At 46.3% G+C, this 20317-nt stretch overlaps 1 protein-coding gene across 1 annotated transcript in view; it reads left to right on the forward strand.

Annotated features, from left to right (window-relative positions):
* The window catches only part of LOC310791891 (partitioning defective 3 homolog), a gene marked incomplete at its 3' end in the record, with an annotated part of 552527 nt that overhangs the window by 426167 nt on the left and 106043 nt on the right, over nt 1-20317 (forward strand). The window contains 1 exon segment of the mRNA XM_083653569.1: nt 4324-4554. Coding sequence (XP_083509695.1) covers nt 4324-4554 — 231 coding nt within the window.

A 20317-nucleotide genomic window follows, 5' to 3' on the forward strand; every position in this document is an offset into this window, starting at 1 on the left:
AGAGTGGGCTATCAGTAGCTTATAATGTAACAGACTGGAGTTTTACTTATATAAATAGAGGCAGTCAGAGTGGGCTATCAGTAGCTTATAATATAACAGACTGGAGTTTTAGTTATATAAATAGAGGCAGTCAGAGTGGGCTATCAGTAGCTTATAATGTAACAGACTGGAGTTTTACTTATATAAATAGAGGCAGTCAGAGTGGGCTATCAGTAGCTTATAATATAACAGACTGGAGTTTTACTTATATAAATACAGGCAGTCAGAGTGGGCTATCAGTAGCTTATAATGTAACAGACTGGAGTTTTAGTTATATAAATAGAGGCAGTCAGAGTGGGCTATCAGTAGCTTATAATGTAACAGACTGGAGTTTTACTTATATAAATAGAGGCAGTCAGAGTGGGCTATCAGTAGCTTATAATGTAACAGACTGGAGTTTTACTTATATAAATAGAGACAGTCAGAGTGGGCTATCAGTAGCTTACAATGTAACAGACTGGAGTTTTACTTATATAAATACAGGCAGTCAGAGTGGGCAGAGGCTAAGGAACCACAGTTTTTCAGAGCACAAGTTGGCTAATTGGCAAAATGAATAGCAAACAAGGAACATGGCATTCATGATATTGGAAGGTCAGCAAGGCAATGTAGATATCTAACTTAGCGTTAGTATGGCTAGATAGCACTTTTACACTGAGCTACACCAGAATGCTAGGCTTCATAATATTAGCTTACTCCTCTCTTGCTTTTTTGCTTGGTTTCAGTCTAACATTACTTAGTCAGAAAAACTATGTGAGAGAGGAGTGGCAGGAGTGCTGCTGGAGTCCCTCAAACCTCCTTGGTGCTCTTGGAAGGGAAAAACTTTCAAAAGAAGAGGAAAACTTATAACATAAATTATCCAGTTCCAGGCACTCAAGGATGGTTTTGAATATAAAAAGCCTTTATTTGGATGGGCTAACAATTGAAATACACCAACGCGTGATACCATTGATTTGCTGGACAACGGTGCGTCACAGTAACAGTATGGCAAACATGTTGCCAGTGGCGGCCTCAGGGTACAGTACCATGCTCCACTCATCAGGCCACACTCAGGGTACAGTACCATGCTCCACTCATCAGGCCACACTCAGGGTACAGTACCATGCTCCACTCATCAGGCCACACTCAGGGTACAGTACCATGCTCCACTCATCAGGCCACACTCAGGGTACAGTACCATGCTCCACTCATCAGGCCACACTCAGGGTACAGTACCATGCTCCACTCATCAGGCCACACTCAGGGTACAGTACCATGCTCCACTCATCAGGCCACACTCAGGGTACAGTACCATGCTCCACTCATCAGGCCACACTCAGGGTACAGTACCATGCTCCACTCATCAGGCCACACTCAGGGTACAGTACCATGCTCCACTCATCAGGCCACACTCAGGGTACAGTACCATGCTCCACTCATCAGGCCACACTCAGGGTACAGTACCATGCTCCACTCATCAGGCCACACTCAGGGTACAGTACCATGCTCCACTCATCAGGCCACACTCAGGGTACAGTACCATGCTCCACTCATCAGGCCACACTCAGGGTACAGTACCATGCTCCACTCATCAGGCCACACTCAGGGTACAGTACCATGCTCCACTCATCAGGCCACACTCAGGGTACAGTACCATGCTCCACTCATCAGGCCACACTCAGGATACAGTACCATGCTCCACTCATCAGGCCACACTCAGGGTACAGTACCATGCTCCACTCATCAGGCCACACTCAGGGTACAGTACCATGCTCCACTCATCAGGCCACACTCAGGGTACAGTACCATGCTCCACTCATCAGGCCACACTCAGGGTACAGTACCATGCTCCACTCATCAGGCCACACTCAGGGTACAGTACCATGCTCCACTCATCAGGCCACACTCAGGGTACAGTACCATGCTCCACTCATCAGGCCACACTCAGGGTACAGTACCATGCTCCACTCATCAGGCCACACTCAGGGTACAGTACCATGCTCCACTCATCAGGCCACACTCAGGGTACAGTACCATGCTCCACTCATCAGGCCACACTCAGGGTACAGTACCATGCTCCACTCATCAGGCCACACTCAGGGTACAGTACCATGCTCCACTCATCAGGCCACACTCAGGGTACAGTACCATGCTCCACTCATCAGGCCACACTCAGGGTACAGTACCATGCTCCACTCATCAGGCCACACTCAGGGTACAGTACCATGCTCCACTCATCAGGCCACACTCAGGGTACAGTACCATGCTCCACTCATCAGGCCACACTCAGGGTACAGTACCATGCTCCACTCATCAGGCCACACTCAGGGTACAGTACCATGCTCCACTCATCAGGCCACACTCAGGGTACAGTACCATGCTCCACTCATCAGGCCACACTCAGGGTACAGTACCATGCTCCACTCATCAGGCCACACTCAGGGTACAGTACCATGCTCCACTCATCAGGCCACACTCAGGGTACAGTACCATGCTCCACTCATCAGGCCACACTCAGGGTACAGTACCATGCTCCACTCATCAGGCCACACTCAGGGTACAGTACCATGCTCCACTCATCAGGCCACACTCAGGGTACAGTACCATGCTCCACTCATCAGGCCACACTCAGGGTACAGTACCATGCTCCACTCATCAGGCCACACTCAGGGTACAGTACCATGCTCTACTCATCAGGCCCCACTCAGGGTACAGTACCATGCTCCACTCATCAGGCCACACTCAGGGTACAGTACCATGCTCCACTCATCAGGCCACACTCAGGGTACAGTACCATGCTCCACTCATCAGGCCACACTCAGGGTACAGTACCATGCTCCACTCATCAGGCCACACTCAGGGTACAGTACCATGCTCCACTCATCAGGCCACACTCAGGGTACAGTACCATGCTCCACTCATCAGGCCACACTCAGGGTACAGTACCATGCTCCACTCATCAGGCCACACTCAGGGTACAGTACCATGCTCCACTCATCAGGCCACACTCAGGGTACAGTACCATGCTCCACTCATCAGGCCACACTCAGGGTACAGTACCATGCTCCACTCATCAGGCCACACTCAGGGTACAGTACCATGCTCCACTCATCAGGCCACACTCAGGGTACAGTACCATGCTCCACTCATCAGGCCACACTCAGGGTACAGTACCATGCTCCACTCATCAGGCCACACTCAGGGTACAGTACCATGCTCCACTCATCAGGCCACACTCAGGGTACAGTACCATGCTCCACTCATCAGGCCCCACTCAGGGTACAGTACCATGCTCCACTCATCAGGCCACACTCAGGGTACAGTACCATGCTCCACTCATCAGGCCCAACAGGACCAAAGAACTTTAAGAGCTGAAGGCTAATAGGCCCGGTTGTTCCAGTACAATATCAGCACACAGCAAATCGGCCATTTTGTCCCGATGGAGACGACCGTAATGATGCCAGTAAAACGGCCCGCCTACAAAGTGCCGTACAAAAGCACCTCTACCGAAAGGGCATGTGTGTGTTCCTATGTGTGTGTGTTCCTGGTGTGTGTGTCTCTGCTGTTTTCCATTTTGCTCAATGTTGTAGTAGAGTCTGACTCGACTCGAGTCAGAGTCCTGGACACATGTATTGTTTAGGACTTGTGACTCAACTTGGACAAGAGATGTAATGACTTGACTACAACACACAGCAGGAGGGCATTTTCAGGCCGAAATGGCTGTTGTACAAAAAAGCACCAGAGCTTCGTCTCTTGGCTTCTACACTCTTTGACCACGCTGACATGTTTTTATTGTCACTCCGTAGTACAAGTATCACGTGTGAAATTATTCTGCTGTAGATTCCGTTACAACATAGTAACATGTGCGTTATCGGTGTCAAAAATAATCGATTATAAGATGCATCGCGATGCGGACGTGCACGATTCTGCATCGATTCACAAATGTCAAAAATGTATTATTATTATTATTATTATTATTATTATTATTATATATATATATTTTTTTTTATAATCAAATAAAATATAATGGAAGTACATGCAGTTGTTTATTTTAATTATGGATCATAATACAATGCAATTCCAAATGCACTTTTATTTTAAAGGGTAGCCACACAGTGAGAAAAAAGAAAGTGAGAAAAAATAAATCATGTATTGCGGAAAAAAGTGATGCATTGATTTAAGATGCATCGAGATGCATCGATAATCGTAATCGAATCGAATCGAATCGTAGCCCTCTGAATCGTAATCGAATCGTGAGGCCAGTGAAGATTCACAGCCCTAATGTGTGTCCACCTCCCCCTTCATCAGGATCCAGGCCAAGACGCGGGAGCTGCGTGAGCGTCAGGCCAGAGAGCGGGACTACGCGGAGATCCTGGACGTGAGCGGAGACGAGCACCCGTACGCCGGCATCGGCCCCGTGGACGGCTGCCTGGACAGCCCCCGCACCCACTACCCCCACAGCCACCAGCACACACACTCTGACTCCCTCTACACACAGGTCAGCAAGGCCCGCAACGGACCACCCCCTTCTGCAGACAGGTAAGCCTGGGGGTCTTTCAAATGCTCTATTTTAAAATGCTATTTATGAAACGGATAGTTCCAGTTAGGCTTTGGTTTGGTACCGTTCACATTTGAACCGATGCCGGTTCCGGGTGCTTGGAATTCGGTACTAGTACTCAACGGTACCTTTTTTCAGTACTTCTTTTTTCCAGTACTAATTACAAACATGTAAATTCAGTTGTAAAAAAAATAAGTCCAAACTTATCAATTCAACATTGTTATTTATTTAGAACATTTTACACACATATGTGCTCTCAGCTGGTACTATTGATATTTGGTACAGATAGATTTCACTTGAATCTTGTACTTGGTAGTACCAATGTAATTCGGTCGGGTACCCTAAAAAGTACCGATGTCAGTACCCAACCCTAGTTCTGGGCCTTGATTATGATTGGCTGAGCCACGTTGGGAGCCGTTGTAAAATACTCTATAAACACACACCTGTGATAGCATCACAGTATTACTGCGCCAAACAGCGTCTCTGTGTTACAGCATCTGTGTGTTGCTTGGCAACCATTCTGCTTCTGTTGCTGGAGAGAGCTACATTGCTTGATGGAAAAATGATTTGGATTGTTATCATGAGCTTTTTACATGTTTTGTGGCTGTGTGTTTATTAGGCTATATGAAACCTTGCCAGGTGTATGTAGGAACAGTTTGAGGGGGGTTGTTTAGGCACTTGGCTCCGTGTCGTGCATCACACCCCCTTAGCTGCAAACCATGGCCTCGTGGGGCTTAGAAAATGGCTTTTCATACACCAGTCACACCACCAGTCAAAGGTTTGGAAACCTGAATGTACTCTGTTTTCCATTCTCTTACTCATTCACACTGGATACGCAAAGTGTGTGTTGTACTTGAATTGACTGACATTATCCCCCAGCTGTCAAGGCTCTGTGTAATCCACACTCCAGAAGAAGCGCCAATAAACTGGATGCAAGAATGATCGTTAACATGAACCTGGTTTAGTGATTTTGCCTTCAAAATAAAAGCGCTATAAAGTTGGGTTTTTACCATAAAAATTAAAGGTCCCAATTCGTGCAGCTGTAACCTCTTAAAAACGTGTGTCTCTGGTCCATAAAACATGATTCTGGATTAATTTGTCGAAAATATAGCAACCCCGTTTGTTGTGACGGAGTTCTCACTTCCTCATCTCGTCGCTTCCCAAGAATGGTCTGTTTCTATAATATATTCAGAACTAACAGTTCCCATTGGCCGCTGAGGGAGAGCCCGCCCCAGGCTCCCAGCGGCGAATCAGATTAGCGTCTGTGGACCAGCACGCTAGGTTGCGAGTTATCGCTAACTTAACGGTTACTACGCTAAAGAGGACATCTCAAAATGCCTAGACTTACCGAATGCACCTCCGCAGTTGCTGGATCACGTACAGTTGGCGTCGCTCCAGCTAGAAGTGTTAATTTTGTGGCTATAGACAAAATGGTGCAGGTAGCTTGTGTGAGAGAGACCAGCGCAGTATGCTCAAGGACCCTTTCCTTTTAAAACATAACTTTGCATGTAAAGAAACTCGCAGTTTGTCGGCAAACTGTTGCACTAGAAGTTATAAATCAGAAAGACTACATACACTGTCGCCTATGTGACGTCACTTTCTCTACCGGCAAAGCTGAAGACCGGCAACATGCCACAAGCTTCCACGAGCTATGTAGTTTTTATACGAAACTAACCCCTACATTTCAGTTTGACGACAAACTGAGACTTTCTTGACATGCAAAGTTATGTTTTAAATTGACACAGCAGGTGAGGTGCCCTGCTCACAGGCAGTGCAGGTGAGGTGCCCTGCTCACAGGCAGTGCAGGTGAGGTGCCCTGCTCACAGGCAGGGCAGGTGAGGTGAGCTGCTCACTGCCAGTTGAAAGGCAGACTCAGTCATGGTGTGACTGAGGGGTGTGTGTGCAGTCAGACTGGGCCTCAGACTCCCAGCTCTCATAAGTCTGTGTGGCGTTATTGCACTGAGACTGCCGGCAATCACACCTGAGCAGGAAATAATCACAGCAGCAGAAGAGCAGACGGTAAATGTCATCACAGCTCGCCAGCAGGCTGCTAGACACAATATGCTGTTCAGAGGGGGGGGGGGGATAGAAACCATATCCAACTTCTCTCTCCCTCCCTGTGCCTCTCTCTCTGTCTCACCCTCTCTTGCTCTCCCTCCCTCTCTCCTCCTCCCCCTCTCTGTCTCTCTCACCCTCTCCCTCTCTCTCCCTCTCTCTCTTGTTCCATTCACCCCTCCTCCCCCCCTGGTCCCTGCCTTTCTTTAAAACATTCCGCTCAGCCTCCCTCTCACATCTGTGAGTTTTCTTGTCCGTGATTGGCAGATGTCAGTCATCCCAAAATTATTCCCAGGGCTCGGTGTGGAGGTCGTGTTGCTTTGTATCCCCCCCCCCCCCCGGTAGCCTGTGTGCAGTGTTCTGAAAGCGTAACCCAAAGCCCGGAGTCCAGCCCGGCCCGCGCTGACAGCCCGTCAAATAAAAGGCCGGGGACGTTCTGAGCGCCCGCGTCTCCTCTCCTCTCCAGCGGGGGGCTCCCTCCCAGCGCCGCGCCGGCCCCTCGCAATCCATCTCTGATGGATGGATGGATGGAGAGATTGGTATCGCCGCTAAGATGGATTTGAGAAACTGGAGGCCAATCCAGGATAGCCCCGCGGCGCAGCACGAGCTAACAGCAGCCAGGCTGGATGAATGGGCCTCCAGCCTGTGTGTACCTCCTATTGATTCATACGTCATTGTGCTGCTGGTGTGTGACTGATTTTCTCTGCTCTCCTCCACTGTGCTGCTGTGAGAACGTGTGCAGGAGGAAACAAGGACTAGCTGATATGGCAGTCCATCATTTAATTTGGTCAGGGAAATCATTTTTGTTTATGATGCCTTTGAGTCTCTGCTCATTCAAGTCTGAGGCCTACTAAATACATATATACATATACATATTTACATATATACATACATATATATACATACATATATATATACATATGTACATATATATACACATACTGTATATATATATACATATATACATAGATTGTATATATTAGGGATATACATACATATACATATGTACATATATATACACATATATATATATAGATATACATATATACATATATTGTATATATTAGGGATGTTCATCAATTATCGAAAATCGATAATTGATCGTTAAGGAATTGAATCGATCATGTGGAATTTTGATCTATTATTATTATTGTTATTATTTTTATTTTATTTTATTTTTTTTGTTCCTCCGTTCGCCCCACTCCATTGTACAGCCGACTAACGTGAGGTGGAGCTTCATATAGTCTCTAGTTTTCTGGCTGGGCACGGGCCTTTGTGCCAACAAAACTGTTTTAAACATGGGGAATTCACACCGGCATGCGCCGGGGACACAAACAAACGCACCCAGCGGTCTGGCTCAGGCCTGTTGATTTGACTCTTGTGCTGTCAGCTAAGCTGGAAGACGCCGATCGCCGCCATGTAACCTGACATGTAACATGTTTGTTTACCTGGCCACAGCGCTAGTGTCTGATATTCTTACTACACAGTGGCATCGCCATTATAGCTGGCCGAGAACGTGCAACGTTATTACCAGACCAGAGTAAAAAAAAATATATATATATATATATATGTATATATATATATATATATATATACAGTAAATACGGTTCCACCAAAAGATGGATATAGTGACCGTGATGTCACCCATTGGTTTGTGGACTCCCGTTGGAAAATCCTCGAGTGGGAACGCCCAAATGTTAAACAGCTGGCGCGCGAGTGGGGTAAAACCGCCCATATATCTCAATGGGCTGACTCACCAAAGGAAGGTGCTGCGGCTCTAAACTACAGGTTCGGGGGTTCTAGAGCAGAACACAAGACGTCTGCTCAGATGTGCGTTTACTGCGGTGGTTAAATCCCCGATCGTGTCTGCCTGGGCTGGGCTATCGGCTAAATTCTTACTTTGCTGAATGGATAGAACGGGGGAATTTACCCCCACCCTGACCCCGCCCCCTGCAAGGCTGAGCCAGCTAACCCAGCGTCTATTGTGGGCGTTCCTAGAGCCTGTATGGGCGTTCCCAGACATGCTCTATCTTGATTATCTGGAGCCAGAAGTGACGTCAATTTGGACGAGACGAGTCGCAGCACCACCTGCTATTGGTCTGTGATGCGTGAGCTGTGCCATCATTGGACAGTGGTATCGTCTATTTTACTTTAAACGGGTGAGTTCTAAAAATTCACCCCGTACAGTTGCCATGAAAGTTTAAATTGGCTATAGAGAACAAAACCGTTTATTTTTTTGCCACACTGTAAACATGTTTATTTCTACTGTAAAGTCAGGCATTTTAACATAGGGGGTGAATGGGGATTGCCTCCCTTTTGGAGCCAGCCTCAAGTGGCCATTCGAAGAACTGCAGGTTTTGGTACATCCGCGTTGGCTTAATTTTTCACCACCGGAACTCCCCACTCAGGTTCCACCCATTCTTACGCACACACACACACACACACACACACACACGCACACGCACACTCTTAAGCCCAATTTATGCTTCGTCTGCCGACACTTTTTAAAAAGGTCGCCGACAGAAATGAGGACTTGAGTCGACACTTTCAAGTGTCGGTGAGCAGCGTCTGCTACCTAGTGAAATGTCTAGTGTCGCTGACTACGTCACATAATGTCGCGGAAGTGTGATTGGCTATATAGACGGGCACGCGCTTGACTTCCTTGTTTTGGTTTTCACTGAAATGAAATGAATGAACGTGAAATCCCTGCTATTTTTATCAGCCTGTCCTTGATGTATGACTTCGTGAAAATCACAAAGAACACCGTGACCAACTTCCCAGAGAGAGAGGAGGTGAGTTGTGTGGTTGTGTGTCGTTATATTATACGCGGCTGCAGTTACATCTTGCCTCCGACGTGGGTTCACTGACAGCGTTCCCTCTCTTGGCTGTCTGCACTAGTTCTCTGCCTCCCTCTGTCTCTAGCGTCACGTGACCGCTGAGCCGAGGAGAGAAGCATCAATGCAGCAACATGAGCGACACTTTATTTTTCGTCTGCGACCGTGTGCTGAGCGACGCTTTCTAATAAGTATAAATGAAGCTTATTACTCCCTCCTCAGTATGCTGCTTGGAGGTGATTTTGTCTGTACCTCTTTGGGGTGAATGAGTTTTGTGAGAAAGCTGCCCCCCCCCTGAAGCACACAACAACAACAGCAACGAACAAATAACATGAGCCTTACAACTTGATTGGTTTGGTGAGAAATGTGTGCGCTGCAGGCCTGGCTTTCAGAGAAATAGCCTGTGTTGTATTTCATCCTGTTGCGTCACAGAGACATTAAACTGAAACAGTATCTGTCTTGTCGCTGGATGAATTTGGGCTCCGTCGCAAAATACTCTCTCACAAAAGCAGCTCTTAGGGTCTAATCTTTGCACGGGGGTTGTGTGTTTGCCGGAGCACATGATCGGCCAATAGGAATGTGGGGTTATATTGTTACCGACATAAGCTGACCGACTATTATAGTACAACGGTTTATATATCTAGTCCTCATACTTGACATCGCTCACCGCCAAAGTGAAAACACGTGGTCTTTGATAATCACAGCGTTAAAGTGGCAGAGACACACGGTGCTTTACAGAGATAGTGTTTCGCTCTCTCAGACCCCCGGCTGGAAGGAAAACAGAGCTGCTGAGAGAACCAGGAAGTGGGCTTCCTGTTTCCCGCCTGCCCCCTGCAGAGCAGGAAGTGAATGAGATGCCATGCCAGCGGGGGGAGGGAGGGAGGGGGGGAGGGATGGAGGGATGGAGGGAGGGGGAGGGGGGGGGGGGGAGGGAGGGAGGGAGGGAGGTGTTATTGGGGGCTTGGAATGGCAGCGTGGGCTGATATCCTTTGACTTTTTTTTCCCAGCAAAATGTGGCCCTTGGTGAAAAGTAATTGAAGAGCCCTGCTGTAGGGCCAGTTTCCTGCCCTAAATCTAGTCTGATGTGACTGTGAATAAATGCATCACAGACGTGTGTCTGAAAACACAACGCTATGTTCCTGTTTCTATGTTGCTGCTGCCATGTCGTGATCCACACAGGATTATGACTCCAACTGAAGGGATCACACAGGATCATAAACCTCGGATTACGTGTGTTCAGCTTGTCTAACTTGTGGCACTCTACACTAGGGATGAAAGATATTGACATTTTTTTTTAAATGCAATTATTTGACAGAATACTACAGGTTTGATTTAAAGTTTTCCTTGTGACATGTTGTAAATTGTATTTCAAATTGATAGCACAAAATGTGTATGTGATCCATCGACATTTTCTGCAGTGTGCTGCTACTTCTACTACTACTGATACTGCTACTAATAAGCAGTTATCATCCTGATGTACTTACTGTCCGTACTCCATGTGGTAGCTAGCTTACAGTCATATGAGTAGGTAGTGTACTAACCCCTGGCAGCATCAGTGCTTGGCTCTGCCCAGTGGACACCACCAAACTTTCCTCTATGTCCAGATGAGGATAGCAGAATCAGCCTCTAGTCTCTCAGTTCCTCCTCCTGCCATCAAACCTACAAATGTCACTGTTTCTTTATTTTTTATTTATTTATTTTTTGGGTGGGGGGGGGTGGATTCAATTTCTTATTGCCCATACCTGCCAACACTCCTGGTTTCTCCAACACTCCCGTGCAGGACTGTCCTTATGTTTCGCCCTTTCTCCTGCTGTGCTCCCAATAGAGAGGCAAAGTGAACGCCACTTCCTGCTTCAGCACTGTACCAGAGATTTTCTTCCACAATTTATTTTCCCATAGACATTTCGTAAAATGCTTGTAAAAATAGTTTGACTTGGTCAAACCAAACGGTTCAGATATATTTCGAATCGGGAGAGACCATAGAACATTTCACTCGGACCAAAACCTAAATACAAATTACGTTTTGGTCCGAGCGAAATGTTATGCGATCTCTCCTGTTTCTCAATATATCTGAACATTTTACCAAATGTCTATGGGAAAATAAGCGGCGGATGAAAATCTCTGGTACAGTGCTGAAGCAGGAAGTGACGTTCACTCTCGCTCTCTATTGCTCATTTCTCCTGATCTCCCGCTATTTCGTAGTGATACAAATGATGTTGATAGCAACCATGTCATGCTAGGATATTGCAAAATTACCATTGTGAAAGATTTTAATTTAATTTAAAAAAGCAAAGCATAAAGAGCCTGGCAGGACCTTCAGAAAGCCTTAAGGAGCATGGCCATGAGGACTGTGTGGACTCAAGTCTGCTGCAGCTTTCCTCTCCAGTCTGCCCGGATGAGACGCCATGTTTCTCTGACTCCTCACATTCAGCCAGACAAGAGGCTGAATTTAGACAGGCGTGTTTGGTGTTTGGTGTTGTGCGGTGTGTTGCGTAGGCGGCACGGTGTACTATGTGGTCGGGAAATGTTCTCTCACTAAGTTCTCGTCTGTTTCTGTTTTGGCCCGTCGCCAAATTGCATAAGCTAGCTCCCGGGGGACACCAGCAGGCCGCGCTGTTTTCTTGCTCCCCTCTCAGTCTGCCAAGCATAATATTAGTCGTCCCAAGCTTCGTCTTTTTTTTTTTTTTATCTCCACTCTGTCTCTTTTCCCGCAAATTACAGCAGAGATATTTCACATCGGGGGGCCCTGAAGTGTGCATTTGACATCTGGTAACATTTGTCGCCGTGTTGTTTCTCCTAAATACCCTCCAAACTGTAAATGATAAAGTCATGGAAGGCTCTATCCACTGACTGATTGCTTCTCGCCGCTCCGACAGACTCATCCATCCGCATCTCTTTGGCGCTTTGCCACAAATGAATACGCTGAATTCACTGAAAACATCCTATTGTAAAAGCAGTCGGCGTGTTATTGAATAGCTTTGCCTTTATTAGCCCTTAAAGGGACACTCCACCCAAAAACAATGCTGATTTATTTTTGCACATGATCTCACACACACACACACATCTGAAAACTGTAAACAGTTTTGCAGGCATTCATTTAGTTGGACTAGTTATTGAGAGTTGATTTGAGTGAAGTTGTGTGGACCAGTGATGTCATTCATGCACAAATGACATCACTGGTCCACAACTTCACAGTTTGTGTATGAGATCATGTGCAAAATGAATCAGCATTGTTTTTCTGTGGAGTGTCCCTTTAACAAACGCCACATTGTATTCCATCCCAGTTGTGTGTGTGTGTGTGTGTGTGTGTGTGTGTGTGTGTGTGTGTGTGTGTGTGTGTGTGCGCAAAGCGCATTAGCTGCCATTTTTGGATTCCCCTCCCGGCTCCGAGGCAGCAGTGAGTGTGTGTGTGTGAGGCAGCAGTGAGTGCAGTGACGGCTCAGAGGGATCTGCTGTGATTTGATTCTGTTTCCCGAGGAGGCGGCCGGCCGGAGATCTGATTGAATCGGCTGCATTACCTTTCCTCTCCCCCGGGGGCATAGCAGGGCCTCAGAGGGCGTGTTGTATCACAAACACAGCAGAGCAGACACACATACACACACACACACACACACACACACACACACACAGACAGCCATCACCTTGCAAGATGCTGAGAAGGTGGGGTGTGTTTGTTGTGTACATACATCATATGATCCGTGTGCAGTATATACCTATTTACACTACCAGTCAAACTTGGTCACATTCTTTATTATTATTTGACTATTTTCCACATTTTGGAATAATAGTAAAGACATTGTTTAATGCCATGTTTGTGTGCACACGTGCATTTGCGGGGGGTGTAAACAAGGCAGACAGAGAATTTAAAGAGGTGTGTGTGTGTGTGTGTGTGCAACCGCGCTGGAAAGGGGGAGCTGCCGGGGCTGCAGCCCCCCCTGGTGGCGGCCTCAGCCCCTGCACCTTCCTGACGCAGCCCCCCCCAGCCCCCCCCAGCAGCCCCGCCCAGCAGCCCCGCCCCCACCCTCATTTGGCGAAACTTCAGTGACTGTCACAGGCATCTCTCTCTCTCTCTCTCTCTCTCCCCTCATTTCCTCGTGGGTGCTCTGCTCTGGGCTCTAGGCTGTGGCTGGGCGGGTCGAGTCTCTTTACATTGATTTGATAGCAAACTCCTCCACCCGAGGCCCGCTGGCGGCCCCGGGTTACAAAACGAGTTGATCAAAACATAGCCCAATCTGATTGGCTGCATGAGTCAGTGCACTCTACCCTGCTGACGTAGTGAGTAAACACACTTGTGGATTGAGCGGTATCAGAGAGAGAGTGACAGACTGACACATACAGCATGCTTCGGTCGCTTGTTCCTATTCTGTCGAACTGAAGTGGTGTGTGAAGTGTGTGTGTGTGTGTGTGTGTGTGTGTGTGTGTGTCTGTAGGTCGCTGTTAAATCTCCTATGTGCGTTTGCGTCAGCTTTATCGCTTTATCGGGGGATGGGTTGGGCGACGGGCATGCGCAAGCATGGGCACGCACTGGCACAGACATAAATCGGCACCCCTGATTCCATTCAAGTTTTAAGACAATAAATTGTGCATTACAAGTGCCAACTTCACGCAGCGTGCTCGCACAAGGCCGCGCCGCGCAGCGCACTTTGCGTGTGCTCGCACCTCGCACGTGCACGCGCACGCACCTCACACGTGCACGCGCAAAGTGCTCGGCGCGGCGCGGCCTTGTGTCCGAGTATATGCAAGTCCGAGTATATGCTTCAGACCCCCTCGTGGGAGATAGCTTCCCGCGCGCCTGTGTGTGTGTGTGTGTGTGTGTGTGTGTGTCTGTCTGTCTAGCCGTTTTCACACATGCGCTTTATACCGGGAAATGACCAGAAAGCGGTGTAGCGCGCCCCCGTCATCGCGGACATTTGACCACTTCTATCCTTGTAATAAGAGCGGTATGTCTGCTTCATGTGTGGGCGTGCCAATTTCCCCCCTCCCCTCTCTGCTCGCTCTCTGGCCAGTCCTTCAGTCCTCCGCAGCAGCCCGACACACAGGACAGACACAGCGAAAATGGCAGCAGCTTGTTCTGAGAGTCTTGCAAGCCGCCCAACGCTTGTTGAGAAAGCAAATGCACGGAGCGAAATGTGGAAGTATTTTGCTTAAGTTGCCGACAGCGAAGGCAAGCCCGTGGACACATCAAACTAAGCCAGTCTGTAAAAAGTGCTTCAACGCGACGCAGGTGAACGGATAAACATTCTGTATTTGCAGCAAAATACAAAGAGCTGTCCCTGACTGTGTGAGGTGTTGAGGGGGCCAGGGTTAGATGTTGTGGGCTTGAGGGTGAGGTGTTGTGGGGGTGAGGGTGTAATGCATTGTTTGTGGTGTGAACATGAATAGTATTGGGCTCTGTCCAGCAGATGATTAGTGAGAGAGGTTTGATGAGGCCTGATTCTCTCTCACACACACACACACACACACACACACACACACAGCTAATACTATGTTCTTGGGGCCCAGACACACCAAATGACGTCAGACTAACTAACGGCCAACGTTGCATCTGAACTCAGCGCAAAGACTACAGCTGATGGTCAACTAGCACGAACGTTCTGAGGACCTGGACTGAGGAAATACAAACTGAATACATGAAACAAAGCAGCATTTGCCTGACAGCCATTTTCACACCACTCTCCCTTAGAAGGTTTCGCCGTAGCTACTTCTAATGGAGAAGATGTCTGATAAAAAGTTGCAAATGTTGATGTCAGGTGTTGCCTGGTCTTTTGCTTGTGGAAGAATAAAGGAAGAGGCAGAGGTGATAGATAAGGATAAACTAAATGTGTGATATCAGACCACACTGAAGAAGGCCGTCAGGCCGAAACATGTATGTGCCGTGCTATCCTGACTGAGGTAAATTAAATATTCAAAAGGACTTTTTTGAGTGCTGGCTTTTTCTTGTTTAATTTGTACCCGTGCCGTGCACCGGACCTCTTTCTTCACTCTCCGAGTGTGCTCGCATTTTGCTACTTTTTGATATCATACAGTGACAGGCTCCAGGGACTTTCCTGAAGGCCACGTCGTTGTGAAGATATCAATGTGTTGGAAGACAATACTGTACAACTACAAACAAGAAGAGATCTGAAAACCATACTCAAGCTAACTTTAGCGTTCCAGGACCTTGGACAGCTCCAAAGTAATATCATATTTAATGTACGTTCCTTCATCATCGTTTCGTTTGTTTGACAGGATACCTACAGGTGCCACTTCTTTCACATTTTATCTCTGAGCCAGCAGATATTCTCACGCATGATATCCTCCATAATCCACTTATCAACGTGCATCATCTGTGTTGTTAATTTCACCAGCGTTCCTGCAGCTCCTGAGGCTGACCCTCAATCTGCTTATCTCCCATGTTTCCACAATGTGCATTAACAGATGTCTCAGATTATCATGTTTATTCTTATTTGTACAACGGTTTGCTTCAGCCAAGCACTCTGATTGTTAGTGATTGCTATGTTTAATCTTCCTGTAACGACGGAATTAGCTTGGAGCCTTTCACTTTCATTTTGTATTTGTATTAACTTTTGGGAAAACTTTTCACGTAATACATGGCATGCTTTGCTAACCTGTATAAAAGCCATACTGCCCTTTGACGAGCCTCTTTATTGTGATTTTGGCTACGTTGTTGCATCTGACAGTAGCTGCACCTTGTTCCTCTTATATCATTGTTGGACACATCATCATAGTATTGCTATATTACAAAGATGTGTACTTTTTTGTATTATTTTGAACTTGTTGTGTAATGACTCATTTATACTCCATTTTCATACGTAAATAGATGCGTCCGTTTCAAACGTTATCGTCACTTCCTACATACCTCCATGCGTCTTTTACCTTGGTATCATGTTAAGCAGTACATTCACCAGTGGGCAGTAGAGAGTCAAATGTATGAGTGCGTGTGTGTGGTTCTGCTGCGTTTCATGCGTATCCGTAAGCTTTCAGATGACGGACAGAAAATGCACGAAATGAGTACGGACACAAGGCTCTGTCCACCTCCATCTTTAACGTAGAGTAAAATTGGGCCTTTACTCTGTTTTTTTGCCTGATACAAAATAACCAGAAGTTAGATTCTCTGCGGTCAACACATTCTCCATAAACTTTAAAAAAAGAAAGGTGGTGCGAACTGTAAAAATGAATCGTGCAAAACAAAATGTGTTCACACACATGTAGACTTTGTGTTCACACACATTTAGACTGTTGGTGCATTTCATTGTTTGTATTTCACAGCGTATTAGCCGTTTGTTATTGTTGTCATAATCGGTGCCACTTTCTGACGTTCATAATGACAATAAGGACCATTAGGTATTTTGTTTTAGTTGAGTTTATTCAACAAAGTCGAGAAGCAGGATGACCTCACAGCTTGTCCATCAGGGATCACACGATATAGAGGAAGAGACTGATTATATATATAATATATATATATATATGGCTATATAAATAAACTATAACTATAAGCTATATAAATAAACTTGACTTAAACTTGACTGATTTCCGTTGAGGTTCCTGATATCAGTTAGAAAGACACCACAAGTGCATTTGGCTATAGCCCATAAACAACAACGATCAATACCCCAGTGTCTACAAATTAAACAAATACACTAAACAACATAGACTTCATTCTGACTTGAAATTGTTAATATTCAACTCTAACTCACCAAGACAGAGCAGCTCTTTGGGTTTATTTTTGTCTCAGTGCTTTCGCACCTTGCCTGAGCACAAGGAAAGCTAAAGCAAGCAGCCAACCTGAAGCTTGTGCTGCTGGACCGGTGCTTTGAGACAAGAATAACAACAATGCTCTAAGTCTGTTGTTTAGTGAGCGGACAGGCCCACCAAGAAACCTGCTTTCACCTCAACCTGACAACCAATAATAACACCCTCCATCTCCACATGTCAACATGTTGGCTCTAAATAGTCACACAACAGAGCAATCTCAAAGCACAATCATTCCACAAACGCATTACATCACAAGTGTTCCTCCAAACGATAAACGCATATACAGCATTTCAATCTATTCCGTGTGGATCACTTTAAATAACCCACAGCCGTCCACACGCCTTTGTTGTGGACATGAGAGCTTGCTGGTGTCATTCTCTGACGGGCACACAGGCTCTTACAGGTGGATGTGTTGTGTGTGTGTGTGTGTGTGTGCGTGTGCGTGTGGGTGTGTGTGTGTGTGTGCACTAACAGTCTCCCTCCTGTGACAAGCTGGTGAGCAGTAGTGACACTTTCCTGTGTGCAGGTGTCACATTTATGTAGCTCAAACCTGAAGTTATACATCCCACAAGCTCCGCCTTCTAGACAGGTGGGCAGTAGAGGCAGAAGGATCCACCAGAGGCCATATAACTATGATTATAAGCCCTGTTCAGGATGGTTCACTCCTTCTCTCACTCGCTATTCTCCATGTAGTGTTGATCATTATAGTGAACTATATGGGCAACGATCAAACGAGTTTCGGACATCTCACTCTTCTTCTCCTTTGGTAAACACGACTGCATTGCATTGTGGTATATGGGAGAAAATGTAAGGTGCATTCGCTTTTTCGCTAGCTTGCTGTGCATTGTGGGTATTTTATAGTGGCCTATATAGTGAATCAAATTAACAGTTGAAAATTCGGACTAGAGCTGAATCAATCGATGAATCAATTTGTCCACGTGTCAAACTCAAGGCCCGGGGGCCAAATCCGGCCCGGCATCTCATTTTATGTGGCCCGTGAAAGCAATTTGTGCAATACAATTCTCATTCAATTAGTTCTAATAGTTGTAGGCTACTAGTTGTCTGTAAGCTACTAGTTGTCTATTTGCCATTATTTTTCCTATAACTCTGCTTTCAGAGCTAGTTAATTATTATGTTATTACTAAACACCAGCACTGATCCAATCAGAGGCAATGATGTAATATGATAAGAAGTAGGCTAGATACATTTATATTCTGTTACATTTACAACCGGCCCTTTGAGGGCAACCATAAGGCTGATGTGGCCCGGGATGAAATTGAGTGTGACACCCCTGAGTTAGTCGATAGACAGAAAATTAATCGACAACTATTGATAATCAATTAATCGTTAGAGGGGTTTTTTCAGTCAAAATTCTCTGATTCCAGCTTCTAAAATGTTCATATTTTCTGGTGTCTTTACTCCTCTATGAGAGTAAACAGAATATCTTTGGGTTGTGGACTGTTGGTCAGGACAAAACAGCACATTTGAGGATGTCATCTTAGGCTTTGGGAAACACCCAATGACATGTTTTCACCTTCTTCTGACATTTTATAGACCAAACAGTTAATCGATTAATCGAGAGAATAATCGACAGATTAATCGATAAGGAAAATAATGGTTAGTTGAAGCCCTAATTCAGACGCTTTTTGAAAAATGGCGAACACACCAACTAACTATGGTTGAATCCACATGGATATATGAAGGCTGTTACTAATATCAATATTTAAAGTTTGTGGTGACATTCAATGTCTTAGAAGGGTTGAGTCATAATGTTCATCTTGGCAAGCTGGGGAAGCCTCGCAGCAGCGTTCAGACCACCGTGTGACACTCAATCTCTCCAGGAAAACCCCAAATAAGGTCATTCTGTGTAGGTTAGCAGCTGAGTAAGACAGCATGTCCCGCTTAGTCAGCTCCAAGGAAACTCTGGAATTCATCACTTCCTTTCAACAAAACACATGTTTGAATGAGTAAATGCATAAATGTGAGAAGAAAACTGTTGTTGCAGCTTCTATCCACCTTATTTTTGTGAGGCTCCTGCTGTAAAATAATTCTGGGAGCAATATCCGGTCTAGAACGTGAGCAGCTGTGTTTACGCTGGCTTGACGCTGCCTGGATAGTACTCTGCACTGCAGCCCATGACTGCAGCGCGTGCCTCCTCGCATCGCATTTCCTTGTCGAACTCCGACGTTAAAAGTTTGCTCGTTACAAAATAACACTAGTTTTGGGAATGTAGCCTAATGATGTTATCTATCACATCCGCTAACCTGTTGCTCGTTGAACAAGTCTGCATTTATCAGCTCAGCTGCAGCGTTTACAGACGGGTACATTAGACGCGCTGTGTTGTGTCAAGCTAGACGTAACGGGGGAAGAGGACAGCAGAAGGAAGCAGCACCCATGGTGCATCATGGCCACCAAAAATAAGGTGGATAGAGTAGACTTTTACCTAGCTGTGGTCAGGGAGGAACCTCCATCATATTAGCAGTGGACCAAATGACTGGTTGATATCTGATATTTCATAAAAGGCCAATATTCTCCTTATTTTTCACCTCCGCCTCTTCCTGTCTTCTTCCACACGCAGAAGACCAGACAAGACCTGACAACGCCAGTTCCATCTTTTTCATCAGACATATTCTCCATTCGAAGTAGTGATATTATGAAGCAGTCTAAGTGGTGGGTGAGAGTGGTGTGGAACTGGTAGTGCTTGGTTTCATGTATTTGGTTTGTATATCCACAGTCACAGGTTTCACACAGACGTGGAACGTACGTGCTGTCGTCTGTGTGGTGTGTTCAAGTGCAATTTTGTGGCCGCGACACAGGAGATGTGAGGAGACACAGGAGACATGAGGAGACACAGGAGACGTGAGGAGACACAGGAGATTGAGGAGACACAGGAGACATGAGGAGACACAGGAGACTTGAGGAGACACAGGAGATGTGAGGAGACACAGGAGACGTGATGAGACACAGGAGACATGAGGAGACGTGAGGAGACACAGGAGATGTGAGGAGACACAGGAGACGTGAGGAGACACAGGAGATGTGAGGAGACACAGGAGATGTGAGGAGACACAGGAGACGTGAGGAGACACAGGAGATGTGA

Source organism: Poromitra crassiceps (assembly GCF_964638095.1).
Source record: "Poromitra crassiceps genome assembly, chromosome: 17".
NCBI classification, from domain to species: domain Eukaryota; kingdom Metazoa; phylum Chordata; class Actinopteri; order Beryciformes; family Melamphaidae; genus Poromitra; species Poromitra crassiceps.